We start from the raw sequence: 15,417 nt of genomic DNA on the forward strand, positions 1-15,417 counted from the left end.
AAAATAGTAGCGCTAATGTCGATAAGTTAGAAAAGAAGACACATTCTAGCAACTCCATAGACAGCGGCAATTATAATTTAGCAGGGATTTACAAATTTGAAAATAAAATTCAGTCATTTAAAAACCAAAATTATTGCTCTCATAAAATAAAAACGTTTATAATTAATTTATATTACATAAATAATTGAATTTTCAAAATTATTCACGATTAAAAAGGCTTGTTTATGATTTTAATTTTGTGTACTCCGCTTATGAAACACTCATTTCTAGAACTACTTCTTCTTCGTTTTCTTTCTTCTTTTTCTTCTTTTATTGGTATTGAAGCTAATGTCATACCGGTGAATATGTAATAAACTCATCTTTCAAATTCAAACATAAAATACATTATTTACAAGGTTTATTAAAAGTTTTGCTTAAAATATTCATTTTGTAATTTGTAATTGTTTGCAAAATTCTTTAATAATGGCAGCTACTGCAGTAGCCGTTCCCCGAGTAGCTGTACACGATGAGGAAGTAAGTTATTTTCATTATTTATATTTTACTCACTTCAAAGTACTTCCATGACTCACAATCTCATAAAACTATTTTTTGATACTAAAAAACACAGTAGTTTTTGTCCAAATAAATTGTGCTAATATAACTAACGTTGTCTTTTAAAGCTTTTAATAAATTTATATTTTGAAGCCTTAAATTAAAATTTACTATTTTTAAAGCAGTTTAATTCACTATTTTTGTTATACACAGCATGAGTACAATATGTGATAATTTCACTGTAAATACAATAAATATCCTGAATTCGGATTATAGTCCTAAACCTACACTTTATGTATTTTTAAATTATATTTTTGGGAATTAAGTAAAATGTCATTGAAAATAATCTCAACACAAGACTGTCATCAAAAATAAAGCAATCTTACTTCAGATACTTCAGACATCTAGCGCGATAGAAACAGAAGGCGTAGAAAAACTGATTATTGAGGGAAAAATCAATGACAACCACAAGTTTGATCATGCTTGCTGGCTTGATCAAACCAGGGGAATTATTGGCTGTGGTCTACGGGTCTACATGAAGCGTCCCTAGCAGCCCAAGACAGACAATAATGACAATCCACTATTTAAGCCATCAAAACATAATGTCACTATACTGCCGTGCTAAGCCCAAAGGCAGTAACTGATTTTTTATCGAAAATGACATTTTTGTATTTCTAGGTAGGTTTCATTATATTATAATGCTTCTACAACTCCAAAGACTTTGTAAATATATTCTAGATACCCATTATAATAGTTCTACAACTCTAAGGACTTGGTAAAAATATTCTAAATACCTATAATCTACGTAGAAATACAACAATCTCATTTTCGATAAAAAATCAGTTACCGCCTTTGGGCTTAGCACGGCAGTATACTCTTTCAATAATCAACAGACAAACTGTTAGACACAAAGAGAGAAAAGATATGATATTTATTGGTTCTAGTTCTAAATGTATAACTGTCCTCTATTTTTTACTAGTTTTCATCATCATCATCATGATTGGCTTGACAATCCCCTGTGGATCTTAGCCTGATCGCAGAGAAGTCACCACTCCCATCGATTTCTAGCAACTCCTCTCCAACTTCTAATGCTTAGAATTTTAAGGTCTTCTTCCATATCATCAATCCAATCTTCTATGCAGTCATCATTTACTTCTGCCTTCTGGATTTGAGAATGCCAATCTCTTAGTACACTTATTATCTGACATCCTAGTACCTAATGTGTCCAGCCCATCTCAATCTCTGCACCCTAATACACTTCACAATATCTGGATCTATGTATAGCTGGTTTAATTCAAAGTTATATTTCAACACCATAGACCATTTTCATTTACAGCCCCGAAAATTATATAAAAAAAATTTGTCTCAAAGATACCATGTACTGCCTAGTAGTATCTCGCAGTTTTGGGATAAAGTATATGTTTCAGGCCCATATATTAAAACCAGTCTTATTAAGGTCTTGTAAATATTAAGCAACACTTCACATTATAGTTTTTATTTCTCAGATGTTTGTGAAGGCCATGGAGAGTTCTGATTGTTATTGCTGTGAGTCTTTTTATTTCATGTTTGTACTATTTACTAGCAATCCAAGATATGAGAATTTTTTGATTTGATCAAAGGTATAGTTGTTAATTTGGATTCTCTGTTGAACATTTTGAGGGTTCTTAGTAACCAACATATATTTGGTTTTTTTCTCGTTTACAACAAGTCTTAGTTCACTTGCCTTATTCATAAACTTTGTAAAACACTGCACTATGTCTCTCATACTTCTGCCCTTCTTCTTCTTTAAGTGCTGTGTCCCAATCGGATGTTGGATACCATCATCACTATGTTTACTCTATCTACAGCTGCTCTGAAGAGTTCTATAAAACTGCATTTAAACCAGTTCCTTAAAATTTTCAACCATAACATTTTCCTTCCTCTTATCTTCTTCTTCTTCTACGGCACTACAGTACAAATTGAGCCTTGGCCTCCTTTATTTTTTGCCTCCACCCTTGTTTGTTTGTGGCTGCTCTTCTCCATACAGACTCCTAAAAGGGCTTGTGCATCGCTATTTACTGTGTTTTCCCAGCGCTTTCTTGGCTTTCCAACCAGTCTCTTTCCCTGCATTCTAGCGTTCAGTGCACTTTTGGTAGCCTATCCTCTCCTATTCTTATCATATGTCCGGCCCGTTGCAATCTTTGTATTCTAATGAAATCTGACAGGGGTGTTTCCTTATAAAGTTGATAGAGCTCATTGTTGCATCGACTTCTGATCCGTTTTCCCTCACAGGTCCTAGTATTCTCCTCAGTACTTTCCTTTCGAATGTATTCAGTTTATTTTTGGATGTTTCTTTCGGGACTCATGCTTCACTGCCATAGCTTCCTCCTATACTCCTTCCTCATATTATCGTTTCCTGTATTATCAGTATTATTACAGTCTTAGCATTTCATATCTCTATCCCCTCATTATGTGTTGATACTGTAACTTTCTTATTTTTATTGTGTTTATTATTTCGTATTTTTTGCCCATTTCTCGCAATACTTCCGTGTTGTTTTCCTCTTTATCCATGTTATTCTAAGTATCCTTCTGTAACACCATATTTCAAATGACTGTAGCTTATTTATGTGTTCTTGCTTCAATGTCCAGCTTTCAAGATACTTCTGCCCACTTATAATGAATATAATGATATCATCAGGGATATTTTTATTCGCATGAGCTATGCACTAGATGTAAACATTAGTTGACAGCGATGTCATCGTCAGCAACAAGCGAGGTGGCTATTTGGTTCAGGTTTTGAATATTTTTGGATAACAGTTACTTGTATAATCACATACCTGAATTATTCATTAATTTAGTTAATAGAATAATTTTTTCACTATCTATGTATTCAGTGATTACAATAATTTATATACTATACAATAAAAACTAATAATCTAGAAAAGAGAAAAAGTGATAAAGTGATGTTAATAATATACTGTTACTATGGAATGAGTAGATACATTTTGAACACCTTGAACAACTAAAATCGTTGTTTACATGCACTGCATGTCTTATTGAAATTTAGTATAGTTTTGTTTTGTTCAAATCATGTATTCATGTATTGGAGTTTCTTGGGACAAGGTTACCATAACTTTTGTTTTGGAAAATCCATATACAGCATGCAACATTAGTTGCTTTAACAATCCTAAACAATATTAAAAAAAAACTCTCTATATTTATATTCATAAATAACATAATGCAAATTCTACAAAGAACTCTTAGGTCTAGTTTTAAACTTATTTAATGAATTTTTTTAGTCTGAGGAGGATAAAGAACTTCAAGCTGAACTGAAACTCCTTGTTGATAAGATATCAGTAAGTATTATTCTCTATCTGGTGATTAAACTATATAAAATGTGTATATTTTCCATTTTCAGGGTAATGACTTGTTAGTTATACCTGCATCTATAGACATGATGAAATTTTTGATAAAAACTTCTACCACTTCCATGACTTCAGTTCCGAAACCTCTTAAATATTTGGCTCCTTACTATGAATTGCTCAAAATGACCCACCAGAGAATTTCAAACCCACAGATGAAGAAGAGTCTTGCTGATATCATATCTGTGTTAGCTATGGGAACTGCAGGTGGAGAGGAAGCTAAGAATAATAGGGATTGCTTGAAATACTGTCTTCAAGGTAAGCAAAATTATTTATTGAAATTTTTCTTTAATATTTGAATTTTAATATTATATGAATCAGTTATATTTCTTTTATTTCTTTTTATGTTCTTTTAAGTGTTTTATTGGGATTCTAGTTCCACATCTGTTCTCTTGTTTTTAAAAAAAATTTATATACTCCACTTGTTCTTTGTCACTATGTCCGGGAAATCTTGTAATCTATTTTAAACATACTTCCAGACTACCTAGACACCTGAAATTTTCAGAATAGCTCAGGACTCGATAAAAATGCAATATTCAACAGCTTTTATATAGATGCATTGAGTTTTATTTTTATTCTTAAGCCATTTTAAATGTAAATAATGCAATGACATTTAGATCCTGTTGTAAAGTATGTAAACAAATGGCGGATATAGCTCATTTCAATTTTTAATTTGCATTTAGTTATCATGATGGTTTAGTTATCATTCTTATTTTGGTGAATTGATTTCAGGGTATAATAGACTAAGAGCCGCTATAGGTGAAATTTGCTAATCATTTTAGGCACGATAAGACCCTATAAAACTCCGCCTGTGGTGACAAATGGGTGGATCGAGTAGCTCAGGAGTGACCACTGCCGGTCCTAAGCCCGGATAAAGTAGGAAGGTTGGGCAGTGGGCTGACAACCCACTCCCGGAAAAACACACTGTTACGAAACCTGAACATTTGCCTCGGAATACAGGACGGAACTTTCGGAAACGACTCAAGCTACGAAACATGGACTATGCATTTGGAAGCTGGAATGTGAGGACGCTAAACAGACCAGGAGCTCAAACCGCACTTCTGCAAGAACTAAAAAGATATAAGCTCATGATTACTGCTCTTCAGGAGACAAGATGGCTGGGGAAAGGTGTCAGGGACACTAAAACGCACACAATTCTATATAGTGGGAAGGAACAAGGAAGCAAAGAATATGGAGTCGCATTTGTGGTGGATAATGATTTTAAGTCAAAAATCATCGACTTCCAGGCAGTCAGTGAAAGAATATGCAAGTTGAGAATTTGCACCCACTTCTTCAACCTAACAATGATAAACATTCACTGTCCAACAGAAGATCAAGAGCAACATACAAAGGAAAGCTTTTACCAACAGCTGGAGATAGTATATGATAATGCCCCAAAAAATGACATCAAGATTATAATGGGTGATAATGAATGCTAAAATAGGCAAGGAACCGCAGTTCTATGGCACAATAGGAAAATACTCTCTGCACAATGAAACAAGCGAGAATGGGGAGTTTTTGATAAATTTTGCCACCAGTAAAAACATGGTTATAAGTTCCACATGCTTCCCACATAAAGACATACACAAAATGACATGGATTTCACCAGATAAAACCACAACCAATCAAATTGATCATGTGCTGATAGACAAAAGGGCAGCCAGTAGTATCTCCGATGTGAGAACACGACGAGGAGCATGTTGTGGATCAGACCATCTTTTAGTACAAACCAAATTTAGATGCAGAGTTAACAGGGAAAGAAACGAAAGACAACAAAGAACAAACAAACGACCTGGAAAAACTGAAGATTCAGGAATGTAAAGAGAAGTTCGAACAAGAAGTCGCAAATGAGTTAAGGACGCTAGAACTGCACTCCATAGAGGGCAAATGGACTAATATCAAAACAGCAGTACTGACAGCAGCAGCGTCCACCCTGGGAAACAAGAAAAAGGAGAGGAGAGCAGCATGGTTTGATGACGAGTGCAGACAAGCAATAGAGGAAAGAAATGAAGCACACAAAATGTACATAACAAGAAGAACACGGGAAAGACGAACATTATTTGAAGTCGCAAGACGGAAAGCAGACAAGACATTTAGAAATAAAAAGAGAGCCTATGAAAATGGACAAATAGAAAAAATGGAAGAAAATTTCAAAAACAACGAAATTAGAGGGGCTTACGAATACCTAAAAAAGATAAAAAGTGGGTATAAACCTCAAACAAGTCTATGTAAAGATGAAAGTGGGCAAATAATCAGTGACCAACAGAAAGTCACAGAAACCTGGAAGCATTATTTTCAGACACTACTTGGAACTCAAGTAGACATGGAAGATGAAATGGGTATGATCTACGTAGAAGAGAATGGAGTAGAAGCTCCAACCATATAGGAAGTTCTCGAAGCCATTAAGGCCCAGAAAAACAATAAAGCTCCAGGAGTTGACGAAATACCAGCAGAACTATATAAGGTCGGTGGCGACCACCTAGCAAGTCACATCCACGCGCTCATCAAAGACGTATGGCAAGAAGAGAAAATACCCGACGACTGGAAGAAAAGTATAGTATGCCCGATCTATAAAAAAGGAGACAAGCTCCAGTGCAAAAACTACCGTGGAATCTCTCTACTATGTGACAGCATATAAAGTCCTCACATATATTATAAACCAGCGGCTCCAACCACTAGCAGAAAATATTATTGGAGAGTATCAGACGGGCTTCCGACGGGGAAGATCGACACTGGATCAAATATTTACAGTCAAACAGATCTTGAGCAAAGCATGGGAACACGATGTTGATGTTCACAACGTGTTTGTAGACTTCAAACAGGCATACGACTCAGTCAAAAGGAACAAACTATACTATATATTGGCTGAATTGGCAATACCACACAAGCTAATAAGACTCATTAAAGCCACAATGGATGAAACAGGCATGTGTACGAATACAAAACCACCGGACAGACTTTTTCAACATTTCGCAGGGACTAAATCAGGGAGATGGGCTGGCCCCAACATTGTTTAACCTGGCACTGGAGTATGCGGTTAGGCAAATGCAAACTGGACGAGGAAATCTACTGACCAACCGAACGGTTCAACTGGCCGCTTATGCTGATGATAATAATATTATGAGTAGAACATCAACAGGAGCACAGGAAACATATGCAGAGTTAAAAACACAAACAAAAAGGCTCGGTCTGGAAATTAACACAGAAAAAAACAAAAATAATGACTCAGACGAGAAGAAATATAGTCCCAGAAAACATTATACATGAAGATGACATTGAAACGGTTGAAAAGTTTACATACCTGGGAGTAGAAATATATGCCGACGGATCAGAAGATGGAGAAATACGGAAGAGAATAACGCAGGCAAACAGAGCTTATTTTGCCCTCTCCCATAATATTTCGGTCTAAAAGTGTCCACCGAAATACAAAGATGAGAATCTATAAAACCTTAATTCGACCAATAACATGCTATGGTAGTGAAGCCTGGGTCCTGAAAGAAACATCGAAAAACAAACTCGACACATTCGAAAGGAAAGTACTTAGGAGAATACTAGGACCTGTGAGGGAAAACGGAATCTTCAGAAGTTGATACAACAACGAGCTTTATCAACTTTATAAGGAAACGCCCCTGTCAGACTTCATTAGAATACAAAGATTGCAATGGGCTGGACAAGTGAAAAGAATGGGAGAGGATAGGCTACCACAACGAGCACTGAATGCTAGAATGCAAGGAAAGAGACCGGTTGGGAAGCCACGAAAGCACTGGGAAGACACAGTAAACAGCGACGCACAAGCCCTTTTAGGAGTCCGTGCATGGAGAAGAGCAGCCACAGACAGGCAAGAGTGGAGGCAGAAAATAAAGGAGGCCAAGGCTCAATTTGGGCTGTAGTGCCGTAGAAGAGGAAGAAGACCCTATAACTTAAATAGTAGAACCTAAAAGAAAACGTATGAACACTGTGCCGTCACTTTTTAGTGGTACATGCGTCGACAGTGGCGCATCAAACTTTTCACTTATGGACGGGATAAATAAATTAAAAGGTACTCTTCCTCACTCACAGAATTAAATTTTTTTCATTTTTTTAAGTTCTATGTTATTAAAAAATAAGACTCAGCGTAATTTTCACCCACCATCCCTTTCCCCCTTCCCCCACCATCAAGAACTTCATTTTTCGTTTTTATTGAAGTTATACTTCTTTACCGGCGATATGAGGGTGAATTTTTATATGTTAAAACCTGTGATCCCGGCGCATGCGCATTATAACTTTGTTCTGATTGGATGTTCAAATGACATGTCAAAAATTATTCAATATGGCGGCTGTGGCACAGCTGTAGTTAGATTATTTATCGTTGTTGTGTTTTAAAATTTGTGTGAAAAGAAACAACAAACAAAAGTTAGTTAATATATAGTTATACTGCCTTTTTAAATAGTTTTCATATACCTATATTTTTGGACTTTTGGACTATTTTGGACAAGGAAAACTCATTCTAATTTGGTAAGTAGTTTTTATTATAATCATATTGTAATTATACATGTGGATTAGGTTGAAATACAGTAGAGCGTCGATTATCCGAACAAATTGGGGGACATAGGTGTTCGGAAAACCGATTTGTTCGGATAATCGAACTACAATATATTGATACATATTTATAGTCATACATATTTATCCACAAGTGAATAAAAGCCATATTTATATACCTACATATTTATTTATATCTTGATAATGACAACTAGCAACTAAACAAAAAAGTGCAGTCTTTGCAACAACATAATTATTTTTGGATACAATATTGAAGAAAATTGAAGATATTTTAAGCGTCAATTACTAACGCTTGCTCGGTATTCGAGTGCGGGACGCGGGAGTCGATAGTTCGAATAAGCGGTCGTTCGGTTGATCGACGTTCGGATAATCGACGCTCTACTGTAGAAATCCCTTAAATTCTCTTTAGAGAGAAATCGGAAATTAGGTCCGATTTTTATTTTTAAATTATGATTTTTTGGCGTAGATTTATTTATCTATTTAGGCATCCCATTTAGGTATGTAATGCTTTGATTTACATACTTAATTTGATTACCAACAAAAGTTCTACCAATCTTCATCTAATATATTGTTTTCTTACTGTTTTGTTATATTTTAATATTTTCTTCCACAAAATTTAAACTACATAATTTAATTATATTCAAAACAACTGTCAAACAGTAAAACGTTCAGTTACCCTATTTTTCCACATGACAAATAATGTGGAATTGGACGAGTGAGTCTAGGCTTCGATTACGAATCAAAGCGTCCCGAAATTCACGGGTTCGATTCCCGATGCAAGTTTTTATTTTTTTATGCATTTTATGATTGTAAGTATATTTGTTATATAATTTTTTTTTTCAGAAAATGCCTATTTAAAATTTTTGCCAACAAGTATTATCGTTCAGAAATAATTTTTTCTTTGAGGCATTTTTCAATGTGTTTGTGTGCGTTTTATTCTTTTATTTTTTTAAATTTTTGGTATTGTCTTAAAAATCACATAATATGTAGTAGAAGTATAACTTCTTACGTGCGTACAAAGTACACACACATTCTTTTTTTTTTTAGGTGGGATGCAATCAATTTTATATTTTAAAAAAATTTACACACATAGTTGAAGCATTTACAAGACATGCCTATTTTTTATAAACACCTAGGTTGAGTGTACATAACCTCAAAAAAATTTTTATTTTTATTTTGGAAAAAAGCGTATAACTTTTTTTGGGTATAGCTGCAGATCTAGTTTTTTTAATCTTGTGTATTTTATCAAACACTATATTTCTAAGTTGTTTCAGATATTTCACTAAGGTTCGCCACCTTCAACAATCCAAAAAAAACTGTTTTTGGGGGGTTTCTGGGGGTTTGAACGTGTTTATCCCATTTTTAAATGTTCTAACTAAAGGAATCAGTTACTTTAATTTACATAATTATAACCTATAAAAAACATTGATGTGATCTATTTTGAAGTCTATAAAATAGGGAAAATCCCCCAAAACCCCCTAAAACACAGTTTTTCGAATTTTTGAAGGTGGCGAACCTTACGGAAAAATCTGAAAAAAATTAGAAATGTAGTGTTTGATAAAATACACAAGATTAAAAAAAATTAGACCTGCTGCCATCCCCAAAATAAGTTAGGTATACGCTTTTTTCCAAAATAATTTGTTTTTGAGGTTATGCACACTTAACCTAGGGGTCTATAAAAAATAGACATGTTTTGTAAAAGCCTCAACTATGCGTGTAAATTTTTTGAAATTTTAAAATTGATTGCATCCCACCTAAAAAAAATAAATAAAAACGAAAAATGAAATTTTTGATGGTGGGGAAGGGGGAAGGGGATGGTGGGTTACAATTACGCGGAGTCTTATTTTTTAATCACATAGAACAACAAATTTAATTCTGGGAGTGAAGAAGGGTGCCTTTTAATTTATTTATCCCGTCCATAAGTGGAAAGTTTGATAAGCCACTAAAGAGTGACGGCACAGTGTTAATACTCTGGGCTAATTAGCAAAATACCAGAAAAAGTTATTTACCAGCAATTTTATTGCTGGAATCGAATCTTATGATTGTATATATTAATATTATAGGTATGCAAAGTCCGCAGATAGTGTGCTACTTTTTTTATAAACAAAATGGCGCCCCAAAATTGTGTTTTTTTCAATTTTTGCTCTATAACTCCAAATATTTTAACTTTACACCAAAAACACCCAAATAAAAATTCACCGTAATTAAATTCTGCATAGATACGTGTTTTTCCCGATTTACTTCGACGAAAATTTTCCCCGGAAAATGCGGGTTTTTCCAACAAAATCTTTAATTTTAAACTAAAATTTTAGATAATTAATTGTTTATCAATAATTAAATATCTTGGTAATATAAAAGCTCCTTTCGTATAGATTATAATTCCAGAAACCGATGGAACTTGAATGAACAGTTTAGCAACAATTGAATTGTTAATTAAAAATTTACAGTCACTGTAATAACCACAATAATTATGATACACAAGAATAGCTATGATTTTTTTATAAAAAGATACTATACCTATCTAGTGTACTATACAGAATTGAAATTGGACTATTTAAGCGGCCTCAGGAATATTTTAAAATTATAAACAATTTTTTGGCTTATAAACAAATAGAATATCGCGGGAAATATTAAATTAAATTAAATCATGAAAACGGTATTGGAAAAACGCGGCGGGACGCTTCTTTTAAAAGAAAAAACGTTTAATTGTGATGAGAGGTTCCTGAGATACAACCGGTCAAAGTTGACCGGCATTTACGGTAAAGATATAAACAATAGGATCATAATTTTCAAACCATCACCTTTTTATTTTTGTCCTCTTTCTCCACGCCAATTTTCATATCTTTAAAATACTCATAACATATTTATTATAATAAAAACTATCGATATTACGAGTGAAAATTTTCAAAAATAGCAAAATTCCAATCAAAAATTAGGTTGGAGAAAATGTAATCTCAAAGTTCAAAATCGGTATACGTTAAAAAAATGCATTTTCTCGGCTTCCCATGGAGCAATTTTCTTCATTATTTTTGTTCCTAAGTAACTCGAGTAGAGCCATCTAACTAACGCATTATTAAATGTCAAACTTGCTTTTGTTTTGTTATAACACATTAATTTTGTTCTGAAGCTATTTCCTTGTGGCATTTTTATAATCAACTATTTGTAATGGGAAATAAGCCACAATTTTACCAAAAAATATTTTATTAACGTTTCGAAGCCCAAATCGGGTTTCGTTGTCAAAATACAAAATATTTTATTTTGACAACGAAACCCGATTTGGGCTTCGAAACGTTAATAAAATCTTTTTTTTGGTAAAATTGTGGCTATTTTCCCATTATAAATTGTTCAGAATTTTGTATTTTGACAACGAAACCCGATTTGGGCTTCGAAACGTTAATAAAATCTTTTTTTGGTAAAATTGTGGCTTATTTTTCATTATAAATAATAAATTAATTAATTTATTATATATATATATATATATATATATATATATATATATATATATATATATATATATATATATATATTTTAATTTGTTTAAATAAAGATTGTTTAAATAATTATACAGCTTTCAAATGTGAATATTTGTGTTTTTAATGTTAAAAGGTACACTTGTAGTAAGTTTATCTAAAAAAGTCTACAACTGGAAAAATATATAGTTCTTTTCTTATAAATAAATTAATTTATTATAACAAAACAAACCAAGTTTGACATTTAATAATGCGTTAGTTAGATGGCTCTACTCGAGTTACTTGGGAACAAAAAAAGAATGAAGAAAGTCGCTGCATGGGAAGCCGAGAAAATGCATTTTTTTAACGTATACCGATTTTGAACTTTGAGATTACATTTTCTCCAACAAAATTTTTGATTGGAATTTTGCTATTTTTGGCAATTTTCACTCGTAATATCGATAGTTTTTATTATAATAATATATGTTATCAGTATTTTAACGATATGAAAATTGGTGCCGAGAAAGAGGACAAAAATAAAAAGGTGATGGTTCGAAAATAATGATCCTATTGTTTATATCTTTGCCGTAAATGCCGGTGAACTTTGACCGGTTGTATCTCAGGAACCACTCATCACAATTAAACGTTTTTTCTTTTGAAAAGAAGCGTCCTGCCGCTTTTTTTCCAATACCGTTTTCATGATTTAATTTAATTTAATATTCCCCGAGATATTCTATTTGTTTATAAGCCACAAAATTGTTAATAATTTTAAAATACTCCTGAGGCCGCTTAAATAGTCCAATTTCAATTGTGTAAAGTAAATTAGATAGGTACATTGTCTTTTTATACAAAAATCATAGTTATTCTTATGTATCATAATTATTGTGGTTATTATAGCGACTGTAAATTTTTAATTAACAATTCAATTGTTGCTAAACTGTTCATTCAATTTCCATCGGCTTCTGGAATTATAATGTACACGAAAAGAGCTTTTATATTATCAAGCTATTTAATTATTGATAAATTACTTATCTAAAATTTTAGTTGAAAATTAAAGATTTTGTTGGAAAAACCCGCATTTTCCGGGGAAAATTTTCCTTGAAGTAAATCAGGAAAAACACGTCTCTATGCAGAATTTAATTACGGTGAATTTTTATTTGGGTGTTTTTGGTGTAAAGTTAAAATCTTTGGAGTTATAGAGCAAAAATTGAAAAAAACACGATTTTCGGGCGCCATTTTGTTTATAAAAAAAGTAACACACTATCTGCGGACTTTGCATACTTATATTAATAATATATACAATCATAAGATTCGATTCCAGCAATAAAATTGCTGGTAAATAACTTTTCCCAAAAATGGCCTATTCTCCGATAAATCAGCCCAGACTATTTTATTTTATTTTATTTATTTTTATATTCCGATAATCGCCAGACTATAATACGTTTTCTTTTAGGTTGTACTATTGAAGTTATAGACTCTTATCGTGCTTAAAATGATTATCAAATTTCAATTATACCGGCTCTTAGTCTATAAGTATAGGCAGTGATTTAAAATTATTTATTCCTGATGTTTTGCCTATAACTAAGGCACATATTAGGTCTGTTCCTTTGTTTTAAGTGTAACACTAGTTCTTGAAAAGTGTAAAAGTGTTACACTTTCTTGTTTCTTTGTTTTTCTAGTGTTTACACTTTTTTTCACGATACACTCAACTTCTGTCGTAGAACGCGTACAACTCGTTTCTTTGAAATGCTGTAGGAAAAAAAGTGTAACACTTTTCTACACCTACCTCCGAGACGGTGGTGGATATTTACCAACAAGAAGCGAAAGCACCTGTCGGCTCCTTTGATATTCAGGGGGGAGAAATATCGGTCGGAGAATGGTAGGGATACTACTTCACACTACACTAAGAAAAGTAATGAGGAATTCGTTCAAAACCGTAGGAAATTTGAGTTACACTGAGAAACAAAGTATTAATTAAAACTATAGTGTTTTTAAGTTGATCTATTTAATATGAATTGTATTTTTTTCTGTAAAATTTAATATAACCCATATAGCAATTTTGTACTGATAAGTAAAAAGGTCTTAAATTAAAAATATCGATTTTGACTAAGTTTTGTATCAAGGCCAGGCCCGTTTTTAGGGTCTTTGGCGCTATGGGCACCATTTTGACAAGCGCCCCCCCCTCCCAACCACCAAATATACGCCAACACAACCCGGCCACTAGCGCCATATTTCGAAATAGATTTCCGCTTTTTCTTGTACTTTTTTTCTTATTTGCCAGTTTTGGTTCGGGGGGGATCTAACCCCTATTCTCTTTACAAATAGAGAATATTCCATTATCCACCACCTATGGACCCGCCGTGTCCCGGACTGGCAACCGGCAACCGTAAAACAAAACAAAACCGTTATTGACGCTTAAACAATAACAGATTAGCATAATAATCAATAGGTTTTGTTACTACGGTATCACGGACCACCCTCCCACCCTTATTATTATAATTGTAATTATTATTCTACTATATACACTGTACTCTGCCTTTATAACATTACATCTTGATATACTAGTTCAATATTAATAATAACATCACACTTTCATGTTATATTATCTTTGTTGTAAGTTCATCAGTTCATCGGTTTCTATTTACATTGGTTTCTTCCGCATTTTCAAGTTTGAAAATGTGGAAATCAGTTTATCACAGTCAAGTTTCAAGGTTATGTCACTTTGAGTGCACAGTAACATCAAGCTGTTTAGCTTTTCATCTGCAATTGTACTTCTATTTTCTGACTTGATTTTCTTCAAGGCCGAAAAACTCCTCTCTGCCGAACAGTTTGTAACTGGCAGAGTCAAATACACCCTAATGGCTACTTCCAAATTCGGAAATGTGCTTGTTAAACTATTTTCTTTGATGTATGAGTAGCAGTCTCTTATTCTCTTCAGTTTCTCAGCCTTCATGTACATTTGAAAGTGATGACACTCTTGTACGAAGTCATTTTCGCAAATGTCATTGGAGTAGTACTGAGCAACCTTTTTAGCTTGTTCCACTAGATCTTCATACTTCTTCTCGTGAAGTTGACTGAATATTTCAAATCTTTTACTTAGATTTTCGTAACTATTTTTCCGGCTACTGAGCTGCACTACTAGATGGTCGAAAATGGGTTTGAAAACTCCAGTTCTATATCTTGTTCTAGGATCCATTTTCTCAAACTGTTCATCCCTTTGTTCATCAAAAAACATGGTACGTTTTCTTGCTCTGTCATAAGAAGGGGTACTTAAATTAGCCATTTTCAAAGCTTCAGCTTCAAAGTCATCAAATTTTTCACTTTTCTCGTTTAAGAACAACGATAAAGACTCAAGCTCTTTTGTAGCACCAAGTAGGTCTAATTCTTCTGTTTGCAACGTTTTGCTAACTTTGTCCACTCTTTGCAAGATATCATTCCAAATTACAATTAAAAGAACTGTTGGGAAATTCTCCAAGGTTTTAACAAACCCTTCTGCT

General features: G+C 33.4%; 1 protein-coding gene across 1 annotated transcript in view; it reads left to right on the forward strand.

Annotated features, from left to right (window-relative positions):
• Positions 1–330: 330 nt before the first annotated feature.
• Positions 331–15,417, forward strand: part of LOC114333484 (26S proteasome non-ATPase regulatory subunit 2) — an 86,857-nt gene continuing 71,770 nt past the window's right edge. Inside the window, exons 1-3 of the mRNA XM_028283373.2 lie at positions 331–513; positions 3,810–3,866; positions 3,929–4,190. Coding sequence (XP_028139174.1) covers positions 463–513; positions 3,810–3,866; positions 3,929–4,190 — 370 coding nt within the window. The 5' untranslated portion in view covers positions 331–462. The remainder of the gene's footprint in view (positions 514–3,809; positions 3,867–3,928; positions 4,191–15,417) is intronic.

This window comes from Diabrotica virgifera, chromosome 1 (genome assembly GCF_917563875.1).
Source record: "Diabrotica virgifera virgifera chromosome 1, PGI_DIABVI_V3a".
In the NCBI taxonomy this organism is placed as follows: Eukaryota; Metazoa; Arthropoda; class Insecta; order Coleoptera; family Chrysomelidae; genus Diabrotica; species Diabrotica virgifera.